Source organism: Protopterus annectens, chromosome 2.part0 (genome assembly GCF_019279795.1).
Source record: "Protopterus annectens isolate FY-2018-M chromosome 2.part0, PAN1.0, whole genome shotgun sequence".
Taxonomy (NCBI): Eukaryota; Metazoa; Chordata; order Ceratodontiformes; family Protopteridae; genus Protopterus; species Protopterus annectens.
In genome coordinates this window covers 734,703,096-734,716,936 of record NC_056728.1, presented here as the reverse complement: position 1 = coordinate 734,716,936, position 13,841 = coordinate 734,703,096, and the positions used below count along the sequence as shown (strand labels likewise).

Genomic DNA, 13,841 nt, shown 5'->3' with positions numbered 1-13,841 from the left:
GCTTTAAACCAGGTCTTTGTTACAGCACAAATGTCGATGTTCTTCATTTTGAGGAGTACGTCAAGTGAGTGCATCTTGAGATTTAGAATTCTAGCATTGAGTAGCATGACCGTCAGACTGCATTTATTTATAGCTGTTACAGTGGTAATTTGGTCTTTGGAACACTGCCTAAAAAAGGCACTATAGGGGTGGCAAGAGCCTTAGCCAGTATCTGGAAACCTAGGGGTGACAGATGCAGACCATCTCTGGCAAAGCATCGAGGTCTGTCAATCATGTCATCCCAAGCAGACAGTTACAGGATCCCCTTTGAATGACACCAGAAACTTAGACAATTGTTGAAGTCAATCATTTTCTGCTTGCACTGCGGTATCATTCTGGGCGATGGTAGGATGCTGCTCAGGGCTAGGGTCATACCTGCCTGGGCCACATAATCCAAGAGCTCCTCTATGTCTCTTTTCATGTAGTCCAGGGAGGTGCATCTCAGGTCATTCACACCCACATGGACAATGACAGAGTCATACTTGTACATGTTGTGGAGTGACCTGAGTGCATGTGTTATGTGTCGGATCCTGGCACCTGACAGACAGCTGACTGTTACCTTCTCCTTATTCAGTCTAGAGAGTGGGACATCAGTGTGCCTCACTATTGAGTCACCTATGACTAGTATATTGGGCAAGCTGTTTTGCCTTAGGGGCTTACGTTAAGGAGCACACTGTGTAGGTGAGCTATGTGTCTTGTGATTTATGCTGTGTTGTAGTGGTTGAGTGTGTTTCTGATTTGGAGGTCTCTGCTGTTTGGGTAGATTTCTATTGAGAGTCTCTGTGAAGGTGGGTGTGTGGTTTGTGTTTTTATGTGAGAGCTGTGATGGTGGGTGTTCTGGAGGGCTATGTGTTCCATGTGGTGTGGTGCAGGTGTTGACATTCTCCTCTTGTCCAGCTATTCCTGTCTTGGCTGGAGAGTGCATGTCTTCCAGTTTAGATATATAAGTGCATCTCTCATAAGTCTGAGTGTTGGGGGGGGGGGGCAAGAGGAGAGGGTTGGCTGTGTACATGAGGCAGTTGCTACACTGCCTCAGAATGTCCAAATTTACCAGGTGGATAGGAAAAAGCACAAGGAACTGACTTTTAGACATGCCAGGAGGGATGATCATTATTATTAAGTACTTATAGGATGTTTAGTGCTGTTAGCACTTATGTGTGCTACAATAATTACTACAAGAAGCCAGATGAAGTGCTAGGTGAATAAGCTAGTTAAATGCAAGAGAGAAGATAACTAGCAAGATCTAATGGAAAAATTGAAGAGCAGACTTTTTGGCACTGGTAATAGTTTACTCTAGCTTAGTGGCACTGCATGGCATGCAAACCCATACAAACATGGGCTTTTAAAGCAGAAAGTTGAAAGGGAGCTAGAAACCACTCCTCTTGTGGTAGATAGGCTACCTAGTGCTTACCACTCCCACTGATAAGCTGACAGGCTTCACTTGAACACAGAAATGTCTGGGGAACTCAGAAATTACAATACAGTCCTGAATACAGCAAACCTGTATCTGGACTACTCTAGTAACAGGAAAGGCAGGAAAACAAGCTATAACTTTTTTTTATATATATAACAGCAACAAATGAGCAAACTGATTTAAACAAATTAACTAATTAACCAGTAAAAAAGCTCAAAACTGAGCCATATTCTAGCAGTCTTCAATCAGACAAGTTCTAGCTGCACACTCCTGCCACTAGGGTGCAGGGGAGCCTTCTCCAAAAAAACTCCCAACTTAGAAGTATATAAGTTACCTGTCTTACCACAAGAGTGCAGACCACAAACCTTCTTAATGTAAAATAACTGGCCTGAAGCCCAAGTGCTTAAACCAAAAGTCCTAGAATAACAGTTATAATTTAATCAGGCTACTGACAAGCAGTAATAAATGCAGCAGAATAAATACAATTAAGTACTTTTAAGAAAAGGCAGCAAAAGCAAAATAAAATAATAAAGTAGGAAGAAACACAAATACAGTAAAAGCAGATGGATAAAGTGCATTTTTTTAATATAACAGTAACAAATGGGCAAACTGGTTTAAACAAATTAACCAATTAACCAATAAAAAAGCTAAAAACTGTGCCCTGTTCCAGCAGTCTTCAATCAGATAATTTCTAACTGCACACTCCTGCCTCTAGGGTTCAGGGGAACCTTCTCCAAAAAAAGATGGCCTGGATTAGTGCTCAAGTTATACAAAGCTAGATTCAGCAGGTCTGAATCTAGTCTATGCTACAGCAAACAAGGCACACAAATTTCAGAAAAAAATGTTCAAATAAGCAGCCACAATAAGCCTTTAATCAGAAATTCCCAGCTCAGAAGGGCAGAATCTACCCTCTCTTTCCACAAGAATGCAGACCACAAACCTTCTTAATGTAAAATAACTGGTCTGAAGCCCAAGTGCTTAAACCAAAACTAAGACACTTTTAGAATAACAGACATTAAGCCTTCAATCAGCAACTCCCAACTTAGAAATATATAAGTTACCTGTCTTACCACAAGAGTGCAGACCACAAACCTTCTTAATGTAAAACAACTGGCCTGAAGCCCAAGTACTTAAACCAAAAGTCTTAGAATAACAGTTATAATTTAATCAGACTACTAACAAGCAGTAATAAATGCAGCAGAATAAATGCAATTAAGTACTTTTAAGAAAAGGCAGCAAAAGCAAAATAAAATAATAAAGTAGGAAGAAACACAAATACAGTAAAAGCAGATGGATAAAGTGCATTTTTTAATATAACAGTAACAAACGGGCAAACTGATTTAAACAAATTAACCAATTAACCAATAAAAAAGCTAAAAACTGTGCCCTGTTCCAGCAGTCTTCAATCAGACAATTTCTAACTGCACACTCCTGCCTCTAGGGTTCAGGGGAACCTTCTCCAAAAAAAAAGATGGCCTGGATTACTGCTCAAGTTATACAAACAAAGCTAGATTCAGCAGGTCTGAATCTAATCTATGTTACAGCAAACAAGGCACATCAATTTCAGAAAGAAACAGTTCAAATAAGCAGGTACAGTAAGCCTTTAACCAGAAATTCCCAGCTCAGAAGGGCAGAATCTACCCTCTCTTTCCACAAGAATGCAGACCACAAACCTTCTTAATGTAAAATAACTGGTCTGAAGCCCAAGTGCTTAAACCAAAACTAAGACACTTTTAGAATAACAGACATTAAGCCTTCAATCAGCAACTCCCAACTTAGAAGTATATAAGTTACCTGTCTTACCACAAGAGTGCAGACCACAAACCTTCTTAATGTAAAACAACTGGCCTGAAGCCCAAGTACTTAAACCAAAAGTCTTAGAATAACAGTTATAATTTAATCAGACTACTAACAAGCAGTAATAAATGCAGCAGAATAAATGCAATTAAGTACTTTTAAGAAAAGGCAGCAAAAGCAAAATAAAGTAATAAAGTAGGAAGAAACACAAATACAGTAAAAGCAGATGGATAAAGTGCATTTTTTAATATAACAGTAACAAACGGGCAAACTGATTTAAACAAATTAACCAATTAACCAATAAAAAAGCTAAAAACTGTGCCCTGTTCCAGCAGTCTTCAATCAGACAATTTCTAACTGCACACTCCTGCCTCTAGGGTTCAGGGGAACCTTCTCCAAAAAAAAAGATGGCCTGGATTACTGCTCAAGTTATACAAACAAAGCTAGATTCAGCAGGTCTGAATCTAATCTATGTTACAGCAAACAAGGCACATCAATTTCAGAAAGAAACAGTTCAAATAAGCAGGTACAGTAAGCCTTTAACCAGAAATTCCCAGCTCAGAATCTACCCTCTTCTGCCCACAAGAGTGCAGACTACAAACCTTCTTAATGTAAAATAACTGCCTGAAGTCCAAGTGCTTAAACACTTTTTTCTGTTTATTTATTTATTTTACACTTGCTAAAGAGCAAAAGCCCTGCTTAGGAAGTGGAAAATAAAAAGTGAAAGAAGAACATCCTTGGACCATACCCTTTATAGCTCGCTACTTAAATATGGACAAAAAATAAGAAATTCATTTAATTTGATATGAAAGGGAAGCCAAAGAAATGATGACTACCAACCATACTTATGCAGCTAAAGGAAGATGAACAAGAAAACAGAAACTATTCCATGACGAAGCACAAACCAGTGAACAAGATTTCTCTGCAAGACTCAAATTCATCTTTGAGGCTTTTACTTCATTAATTAGTTTATTTATTTTATTTTATTTTATTTAAGACATTTTGGGGGATATGGCAATGTCGTTTTGTCATGTGAAGGGGGTCACAGTCCAGTGTCCTGCCTAGGGCCCCATATGACCTTGATCTGGCTCTGACTGTCACAGTCCTTCTATTGGTTGTACAGTCTTATCTCCTCTTGCCTTCTCCCTGTCTTTCTCAAGTCTTGTACATCAAGTCATCTTCTTCTTTCTTGTACATGTGACTGAACCACTGGATTATGTTCTCCTCCTCTACCATCTCTGTCATTGGGGTTAATTTGTCTTTTACTCTGATGTCCTCATTTATTCATTTGTCCTACACTGTGCATTTGTGTACACACCTCAGGCACATCTTCTAGAGCAACTCAAACTTTCTCAACTGTTCTGCCTTCTCGGCCAGGTGCCTGTACCATACAGAAGCACTGGTCTCAATACTGTTTTGCACACCTTACTTTTCAGGTTCTTTAGCATTCTTCTGTCATACACTATTCCAACACTCTGCACTAGTTGACTACAGCATCCAGAGACAGATTCAGCACTAGGTGACCTAGGCAGTTGCTTAGGGCCCATAGCTGGGGGGATCCTCTCTTCCATGTAAAAAATTCCCTTACATATAACTATCCCCTTCAAAACAGCCCCAGAAACCTCCATGCACAATGTCAACAAGTAGGGGCATGTCAGATTAGCAGTAGAGACAGAGACAACCCAGAAATCCCAGCATTAGGACAATGTCCACATGAGTGATTTGAGTATCAGTACAGAGATATAATGAGAGAAATTTTGAGTTTCCACGTGGGAGAGAAACACAGCAAGAATAGCAGCATTCCAGCAGCAGATTTTGAATAGTAGCAGCATTCATCCATTCCCCAGTGGGAGATATGAGAAATGGTACAGAATGGAAATACAGCAAGAAAAATTTTGAGTATCTGCCTGAGAGGGAAACACAGCAAGAATAGAAGCAGCATTCAGCTTTCCCAATAGCGTATTCTGACTAGCAACATTTAATTCATTTATCTGTTCCCCATCTTCAAAGGAGATTGCAGAGAAACAGCAATGAATCGGTGTCCCCCCACACTGAGTGAACAGAAGATATATGTGTGTGTGTGTGTGTGTGTGTGTGTGTGTGTGTGTGTGTGTGTGTGTGTGTGTGTGTGTGTGTGTGTGTGTGTGTGTGTGTGTGTGTGTGTGTGTGTGTGCAATGCCCCAGTTAGGGGCACTGTCTAGTTAGGTGGCTTTACTCAAACCCTGAACCTTAATTATTTATAGGCAACTGCCTTAAAGCTCTACAATAGCTGCCAGGTCTCCTTAAATTTTATTTTTTTTCATAGTTCATAGTCAGTGGTGGAACAGGTAGTACACTTGCTTTTGGTGCAGAAGGCTGTGGGCTCTATTCCCACACCAGCTAGATTAATTGCTGGCACTGTAGTGTAACATTGGAGGGGAGGGGTGTGCTGCCCTCCAAAGTATGTCATCCTTTGGATGTGATGCATAGAAACTATGAGCCTGTTGACAGTTTGCTGACCATTCCCTATTGCATTCCACTAGCACACCATTTTTTTATGTAACAGAGGCAATTTATTTTTCAAGGGCAGCAGGCACTGCATTTGTAGATGAAGCATTGAAATGCAAAGTTGTTGGCCAGCAGAAACATTTATATAAGTAATAGTTCTCTTTAATGTGGATTCATTCAAATGACTTTCACTTCTTCAGAGATTGTGCATAGTGAATGACATTGGTGGATTATAATGACAACAGTTTGAGTGACCTCTTGTTGTTAAAATGTTCTGTAATGGGTAGTTTTTTCATTATTGATTCATACATTTTGTTTCACGGCTTAGTGAAAAAATGTTTAAAACTTTAAATTTAAAACACAATAAGAAGTCTTGCAGTCTTTGCAATAGGGAAAGGCCATAAAATGGTTCAATTCCTACCTCAGCAATAGGTAGCAAGCAGTTCTCTGGGAGAATCATGTATCCTTCCACCTGCCTGTTACTCTAGGTATCCCACAGGGCTCCATTCTAGGTCCTCTCCTTTTCTCAATCTTCATCAATGATCTATACCTAGCTATTCCACATGCTACTTGTATACAATATGCAGACGACTCGACAATAATTTGCTCAGCCAGTTCCTCATCTGAACTGCAATCAAAAACTCAATTAGTATTTAGTATAGTTGAAACATGGTTTCTTCAACATTGCCTCCTATTGAATCCTAAAAAAACAAAGCTCCTACTATTTACTCCTACCCGTAAGTCCACCCAAATTAATTTCTCAATTACATATAGAAATGGAACACTCATATCTCCTCATATAGCAACCAAACTCCTAGGAGTAACCATTGACAACCACCTCTCCTTTGATACTCATATAAACAATACAGTAAAAACTGTCAACAAAAAAATGGGCTCCTTCTACAGGATTAAACCATTCCTTACTCCATTAGCCAGAAATACTATCACCCACTCCCACCTAATCCCTACACTTCTTTATGCCTCTCCTAGCTATACTAACCTGTCTAAACATAATCTCCTGAAACTAGCTAAATCCTACAATAACATTGCCCGATTTGCCACTGGACAACCCATCAGAACCCATCACTGTCAGAATCTATCACAGCTAGGTTGGCTGGACCTTCAGAATCAGCTAATTTTTAACCAACTTACAATTGCCCATAAGACCCTTTACCAGTCTCATAAGACTCCAATACTATCTTCCCTGATCTGTCCCTACAAAAATCTGAACACCTTACGCTCATCTGATAAACTACTAGTTTGTACAACCAAATCCAACAACATGGCAGGGGACTCTCTCTTCTCAAATACAGTTGGGAAAAACTGAAATCTACTTCCTAGTGATCTTACATCACTTTCCTCCCTATCAATTTTCAGACAGAAAATTAAGATATACCTCAGAAAACACTGGCTATGTCCTAGTTGTAACCCCGACTAACCTTTACTTGTTTGTTACACTTTTTCATTCTTTCTACTTTCTCTTCTTAGACCAAGTTATTTACATCTGTTGAAATGAAAAATACACGCTAAGTAATCAGCTATAAATTACTTTGGAAGAGCATTAACCAGATGATATTTCCTACTCTAGATTGGAATAGGAAATTAAACCTTTTGTCATATGTTTTTAATTTGTACTTTGTCATATTGAAAAGAACTGTATCAATGTGCTAAAAGTTATCCTTTGTAACTGTCAAATGAATTTTTTTTAATAATTTATTTTTATTTTGGAGCTTATCTCCCCGGGCCTCTACTGAAAATGGACATGCATCCAGTTGGACTAGCCCAGACAACAAATATAAAATAAAATAAATAAATTATGCAAGGAGTATAATTTAATATACTTTGGAAGGTGAATCAAAGTACACAAGGATTTACACATGTTTCTAAAAATGTGAGATGGAGGCCCATGGTTTGAAAATAGCCTGAAGGTACACTTAATCCATCAATGGCCAGATGCATTTTCAGTGAGTTTGGGTTTCAATGCAGTTTCAAGAAGTTTACTGTTGTTCATGCCAAGTCTGTTTTCATTGTGAGAGAAGTACAGACACTGACAGATTTGAACAGTGTGTGTGGTAAATGAGGAGGGATAGATAAGTAATGGGACACTGAATGGCTGCCGGGGGGCCCTGACCCACCACCCTGCCTAGGGCCCCAATTGACCACGATCCATCTGTGGCAGCACCTCTGATTCTATCTTCTCTTCAGACCTCCTACCAGGGAATAACGCAAAACAACTGGGAAAAACTGGGAAGCACTCCTCCCAGATAGTTGAAACTGTTAACTTTTTCTACTATTTTCCCCTGTATCTCAATTTTCAGCTTTTTTCTGATTTCCTGTATTTTCTGACAGGATTACTGTCTTCTCTGTACTCAGTTTCATCTCATGGCCTTCAGTTTTGCATTCCATTCCCCCTGTCATTTGCTGACATCCTTGTTTGCTAATGTAGTTCATCAACAGTATAAATAGCAGTGAGCTCAGAGCTAAACTCTGATGCACACTCACTCCCTGAACACTGTTCACACTTGCTTCATTGGGTCCTTGTTCATAGCCTGCATTAATTCTATATTTGTTTCTAGGGCACTGACCCATTGCAGGACTACCCAAATCAGTTTTTTTGGAACAATGTAATATGCTTTTTCCAGCTCCAGGAATGCACGGTTGAAATCTTTCCTCATCTCTTGCTTCTGCTCAGCTATCTGTCTCACTGAAAACATCAGGTCAGTCGTGCTGCAACCTGAGCTGAATCCGAACTGCTCATCTCCCATCTTACATTCAACTACTCTGCATATTTATTTATCAGTCATTCTTTCCAGAACTTTCATGCAGTGTGACAGGAGTTTGATACTCTATACTATCCACACTTCTGAATGTCCCCATTGGTCTTGTACACTGGAACTAATATGCTTATTCTCCAGTTGTCAGGGATATACTTCTCTCTTCATACTATTATGGATGCCATCTAAAGCCGTTTCTCCCCTAAGTCACCCAAAATCATGATCATATCTGCCATGACCTCCTATGAGTCTGCTTCTTTCCCTGATTTCGTTTTCTTTAGTACTGTTATTACTTCTTAAAAGGTGGGCTCCTCTTCTTTAATCATAGGCTGTGTCTGGAGCAGTACAGCTTTTGTGGGGTCTTCTTCATTCAGATGCTGCTGAAAGTACTCCTTAAATCTCCATTGATGTCCTGTCTTTATCGTTCTGCCTTTGTCTTGCAGCCTGTTAGAGTTTATTTGTGCCATCTGCTAAGACACTTTCCAGAAGCTGGTAGAGTGCCTCTGATCTCTTGCTCTTTGTTACTGCAACTGGCCTCTTTGTTAGCCATCCAATATTCTTTCTTTGCCTGGTCCATCTTTTCTATCTCCCACTTTTGATGCCATCCTGGACTTCTCCGTTCCACCACCAGCTTTCCTTTTGTATCTTATTTCCATACATGGCTCATACACATATTTGTTCCATTGCCTACCCAGCTTCCTTTTAATAAGCAGTTCTGTACAAGAATTCTATGTTCTTACTGTATGGAAAAAAACTTCATTATCATTTAATACACTCATATCTCTCCTTTATAAATTATTAGAAAATGTATCCACAAACAGCTTCCTCATCTCCTGCAGGAACAACTTATGACTTTAACACAGCATGGCTTTTATCAGCTCATAGAACAAGCACTACCCTTATAACATTATCATGTACCATCGTTAAGGCTAGAGAGAAAGCAAAAACGTTCCTTCTTTATAGTTAGACTTATCTAAAGCCTTCAGCCTATCAGTACAGCACTGGTTTGCCACAGGGGTCTATTCCTGGTCCTCTCTTTTTAATATCTTTACTAAAAATCTTTATACATCTTTCTCAACAAGCTTCTCTTACATAATTTGCAGATAATTCTACTTGTCTCCCTTGACAACCATAAAGTATTTACAAATTTATCTCTACTTTTCCTGTCATTTGCCTTTACCATAACCTGCTATGTACTTTTTAGTATTTAATTTAATTTCATATGTGCTATTCATATTACTAAATGTGCTTATCTTGTATATATGGGTTAACTAGAGATGCTCAAGTCCCAAACATTCAAAAACACACTATCTCGAGGCAAGATGTTTGAGCACCTTGTATTGCAGCTAGGCTGTTGCTCATGCTCAAACCTGACTATGCATTCAGGTAAGCAGCTGTGGGGAGGGAGCGCTGCTCACTTTTGAACTCCAATGTGAGTTTGAGGAAGCAGCTGTGGAGTGAGAGTGGGAGGAGGATGTTAGGGTTATGGAGCAGGATGAGAGTTTTGGAGTTAGGGAAAAGGAAGGGAGTTTTTGTTTTATGGAGTAACCAGGGATCTTAGGTTTGGGGGGGGGGGGTAGTTTTAGGTTTAGGGAACTGAAAGGGAATTTTAGGGTTATATATAAAATACCCTACTCTGTATCTCTAATATGACATAACTTTCCCTTAATATATGCCTATTGACAACTGTAAAATATTATAAGTACCACCATCTTCTGCCCCTAGACTCATTTGCCTTTGCCATAAACTTTCATATACTTCTAACAGTACCTACATCTTTCGCGTATCTTCACTATAATATGATAATTTCTCCCCTTTGGATCTCATGCTTTATGAGTGTTTTTCACTAATCATGGAATGTAAAACTCATACACAGGTTAGTAATTTTTATTTACATACTACACTGCAACTTATGTACACTACCTCTGTACATAATTTTGTTCATATCATACTGAAACTGAATGTAATGCAGAATGTATATAAATGTTGTTGTAATCTGTATTTAATTGTCTCTAGAGCTGTTATATACAGTTTATGACAATGCAGAATTTATAAGAATGTAATTTTTTTGTCTGTGTATGTATATGGAACTTTTGTCCCCAGGCATTTTCTGAAAATGGGTTCCTTGACACAATCAGGCGTTCATAAAAAGCAAATGTTAATAAATAAATAAATTCCCAATGTATTAAGTATGCATCAAAAGCATGAAAACAATTAGGGTGTATCTTCAAAATCTCAACATGTGAGAGGGGTGCATTAATTGCATCCCACCCAGATCCCTACACCTAAACTGCCCTCTACAATTGTTACTGCCTGGTATTTCTGATACCTAAAGCAATTTAGTCCTTCACATTACCCAAGTATTTACTTTACTTAATGTCTGCTATACTTGCCTGACATGCTGAGGTCACTTGATTTCAAAAAAGTAATCCTCATGCCTGCACTGATCATGCCCTGTTTCCCTCATGTCAAGCTACTAATTTCATTTTCTCTCTTAATATTTTTCTTTTTTATTTTATTGATTGATTGATTGATTGATTGATTGATTGATTGATTAATTGATTTTTGCTGCATGACCCCTCACCAGCCTAAACCCTCACCAGCTGGGATGGGGAAGCTAATTTACCACCTACTGGTCTTCCAATTAATGACAGGTTAAGCAGTACATTACGCCAGGGACCTAATTCCTTCACCTTGTCACAGCTTCATTTTTTGTTTTTCCCTATACCCACCCCATTGTGTGCATGAATATCAGGCTTCTTACACACCCCTCCTTGCAAGCCAGCAGGGAGGGGCAATCAGTTTATTCCAGTGGCTGCTCCCCATGCAGTTAGCTTTGTGCTACCTGCTAACCAACAGTAAAGCTTTCCCTTCTCTCTTTGTTCCTTTTTTTAACTGAAATGCGCCAACACCACCTTGATGGATGTCACCCCTCTTCACCCTATCACCTTCTTGATGAGCCAGCAAACAATCCCCCAGCACAAAGCCACACTGACAAGCCAGGATCCCCTGTCAAGAGGATGTCTGTTCATTGAACTCCTAACAGGCAAATGACACTCTGCTCCACTGGAAGGGAAACCTCATGCTCACTGAATCACAGATCCACACCATCCTAGCCAACAAAAGTCTGCATTTTTAAGAGGTATCTGATCGGACCACCATAAATACTGCCTACAGTATCCTACAGTCCTTCCATTCACCCCAACACATACACGCATTAACTAAAAACTACCATCCTTTTCCACTTCCATACTAAAAAACATCTCTTACCTTCCACTAGGAACCACTCCCCAATACCTGACTCCAATGCTGGTTGCTTGAGCACTGCCAAGCTGTAAAGTGCCATTGCCTTCAAAAAATACCAGTGCAAAAGAGGTAGAACATTCTCTCCTCCTCTTCATAAATATCCTCCCCACTTTTCAGCACACTTCTCACTGCTTTTGCTGCCTGATGATGACTTCATCTAACTTCTCGTGTCCCATTGACTCCCTCTTTCCCCACACCCTGCTTACATTAACGTCCTCATACGAGCAGCTCCCACTATACTTAACCTGGATTCTCAAGTAGGCATTCATGGACAAAATGTCTGCCTGCAGCAAACCCACTTTATGAGACACTTCAGTGAAAGCTGCTGAATTATAGACTAAAGACACATTAACGGATCATCTCTAGAGATCTGAGAACATTTTATTCTGGACTTCTACCTCAGACCATTTCTCAAGTAAGGGACTTTGCAGTCCATATAATGACTGTGCAGGTAGGTAATGACCAGTGGTTGATAATGAGTTAATAAGTTCAAGTTAGTTTTCAAATCAGCAATAAGTCAGTTCTAGGTAGATATTATGTCAAAGTAAAGAATATTTCAATAGGTGATTTATCAACAAATGATTCATGATAATCTTGATTTTATCTCTCAATATACAAAATTATAAGAACTTGCTTATCATTTTCACTGGAAGGTGTTCTACCACATATACAAGTCATATTTGTATATATATGACTTAGCATGTGTAGAGTTTGACAATTTGTCATTTTTTAACATCATTTTATATCTGAACATAATTAGCTGCAATTTAAGACAATAAATTATTGTTAGAATGTTTTGCATGCATGCATATGTGAATATATTAGATTAGTGTTGCATGTGTTAAACTCTCTCTCTCTGTATATATATATATATATATATATATATATATATATATATATATATATATATATATATATATATATATATATATATATATATGCGTATATATACATATATGCCTTTTTTTCATTGAAATAAACAGGTATGCTACCAAGACAAGTAGCTGATGACCTGAGGCAAGGAAAGCCATCACCAGCTCAAAGTTTCATCAGTGCTACTGTATTTTTCAGGTAATTTCACCGAAACAAGTTTATATATAATCGTTTTAAAATACAGCTAGACAGTAATGAAACTAACAGACAAATATTGGAAAAATAAAATTTCACATATTCTTATGTTGTACAAAATAAAAAATGGATGTTGCCACAGCATGTATAGAAGAATGGGATAGACAAAGACAGTGTGTGTGTAACAGGGTGTGTAACGCCTGCACACTAACAACTGACTCCTTGATGATGCACATGATCATAATGTCTGATGCAGGCCAGATCCAACTGTTGTATGCAAGTTCTGATACAGGACTACAGCTGATAGCTGATAGTGTACATGCATCGGGGAGTCCACATTGATTTACGGAACTAGCCTTGAGACTAACATTTTGAATCCTGTACTTTTACTGCTCCAGTATTGAAGAGTACAAGCCTTATAGCACTTACAGAAAAAAGAACGTGCCCACGTTCCACATTAATTTTAAAGAAGACTTTCAGACCACATCTTTCATTGGTATGGCTTCTTTCTGAGTTTCATTCTGTTTGGCTAATAGAATTGAATGCAATGTGTACTCATGTTCTCTTATAGGATTCTGCAATGATATGAAATAAAACAATAAGCTAATTCTTATAAATCACAATGTCTGCAGCTATTACTGAAGAATTATCATCTCCGGTTTGCAGTTTGTTAAGTATTGTGTGCATTTCTTTTTTTTATTATTTAAACCACTTACATTTATGTAAAGCAAATTGGTTTATAACTCTATCCTGTCTGAAGCACTGTACCATACCTATGGCTTCAGGTCATTCTTACGAAACTCCATATCATTTCCCCGTTGAGACAGACATTAGTAACATTAGTAACCCTAGGGAGTCCACCATGACTGTACCTTTTCATGCTGCTGATGATGATGATACCAAAACTACAGTTTGTCATAGACTGAAGTCTGCTGTAGCAAAAGAAGTTTTCTTGC

At 38.7% G+C, this 13,841-nt stretch overlaps 1 protein-coding gene across 1 annotated transcript in view; it reads left to right on the top strand.

Moving 5' to 3' along the window:
* The window catches only part of LOC122792777 (atrial natriuretic peptide receptor 1-like), a 1,260,614-nt gene that overhangs the window by 1,163,066 nt on the left and 83,707 nt on the right, over positions 1-13,841 (top strand). The window contains exon 20 of the mRNA XM_044060347.1: positions 12,801-12,888. Within this exon, the coding sequence (XP_043916282.1) occupies positions 12,801-12,888 (88 nt within the window). The remainder of the gene's footprint in view (positions 1-12,800; positions 12,889-13,841) is intronic.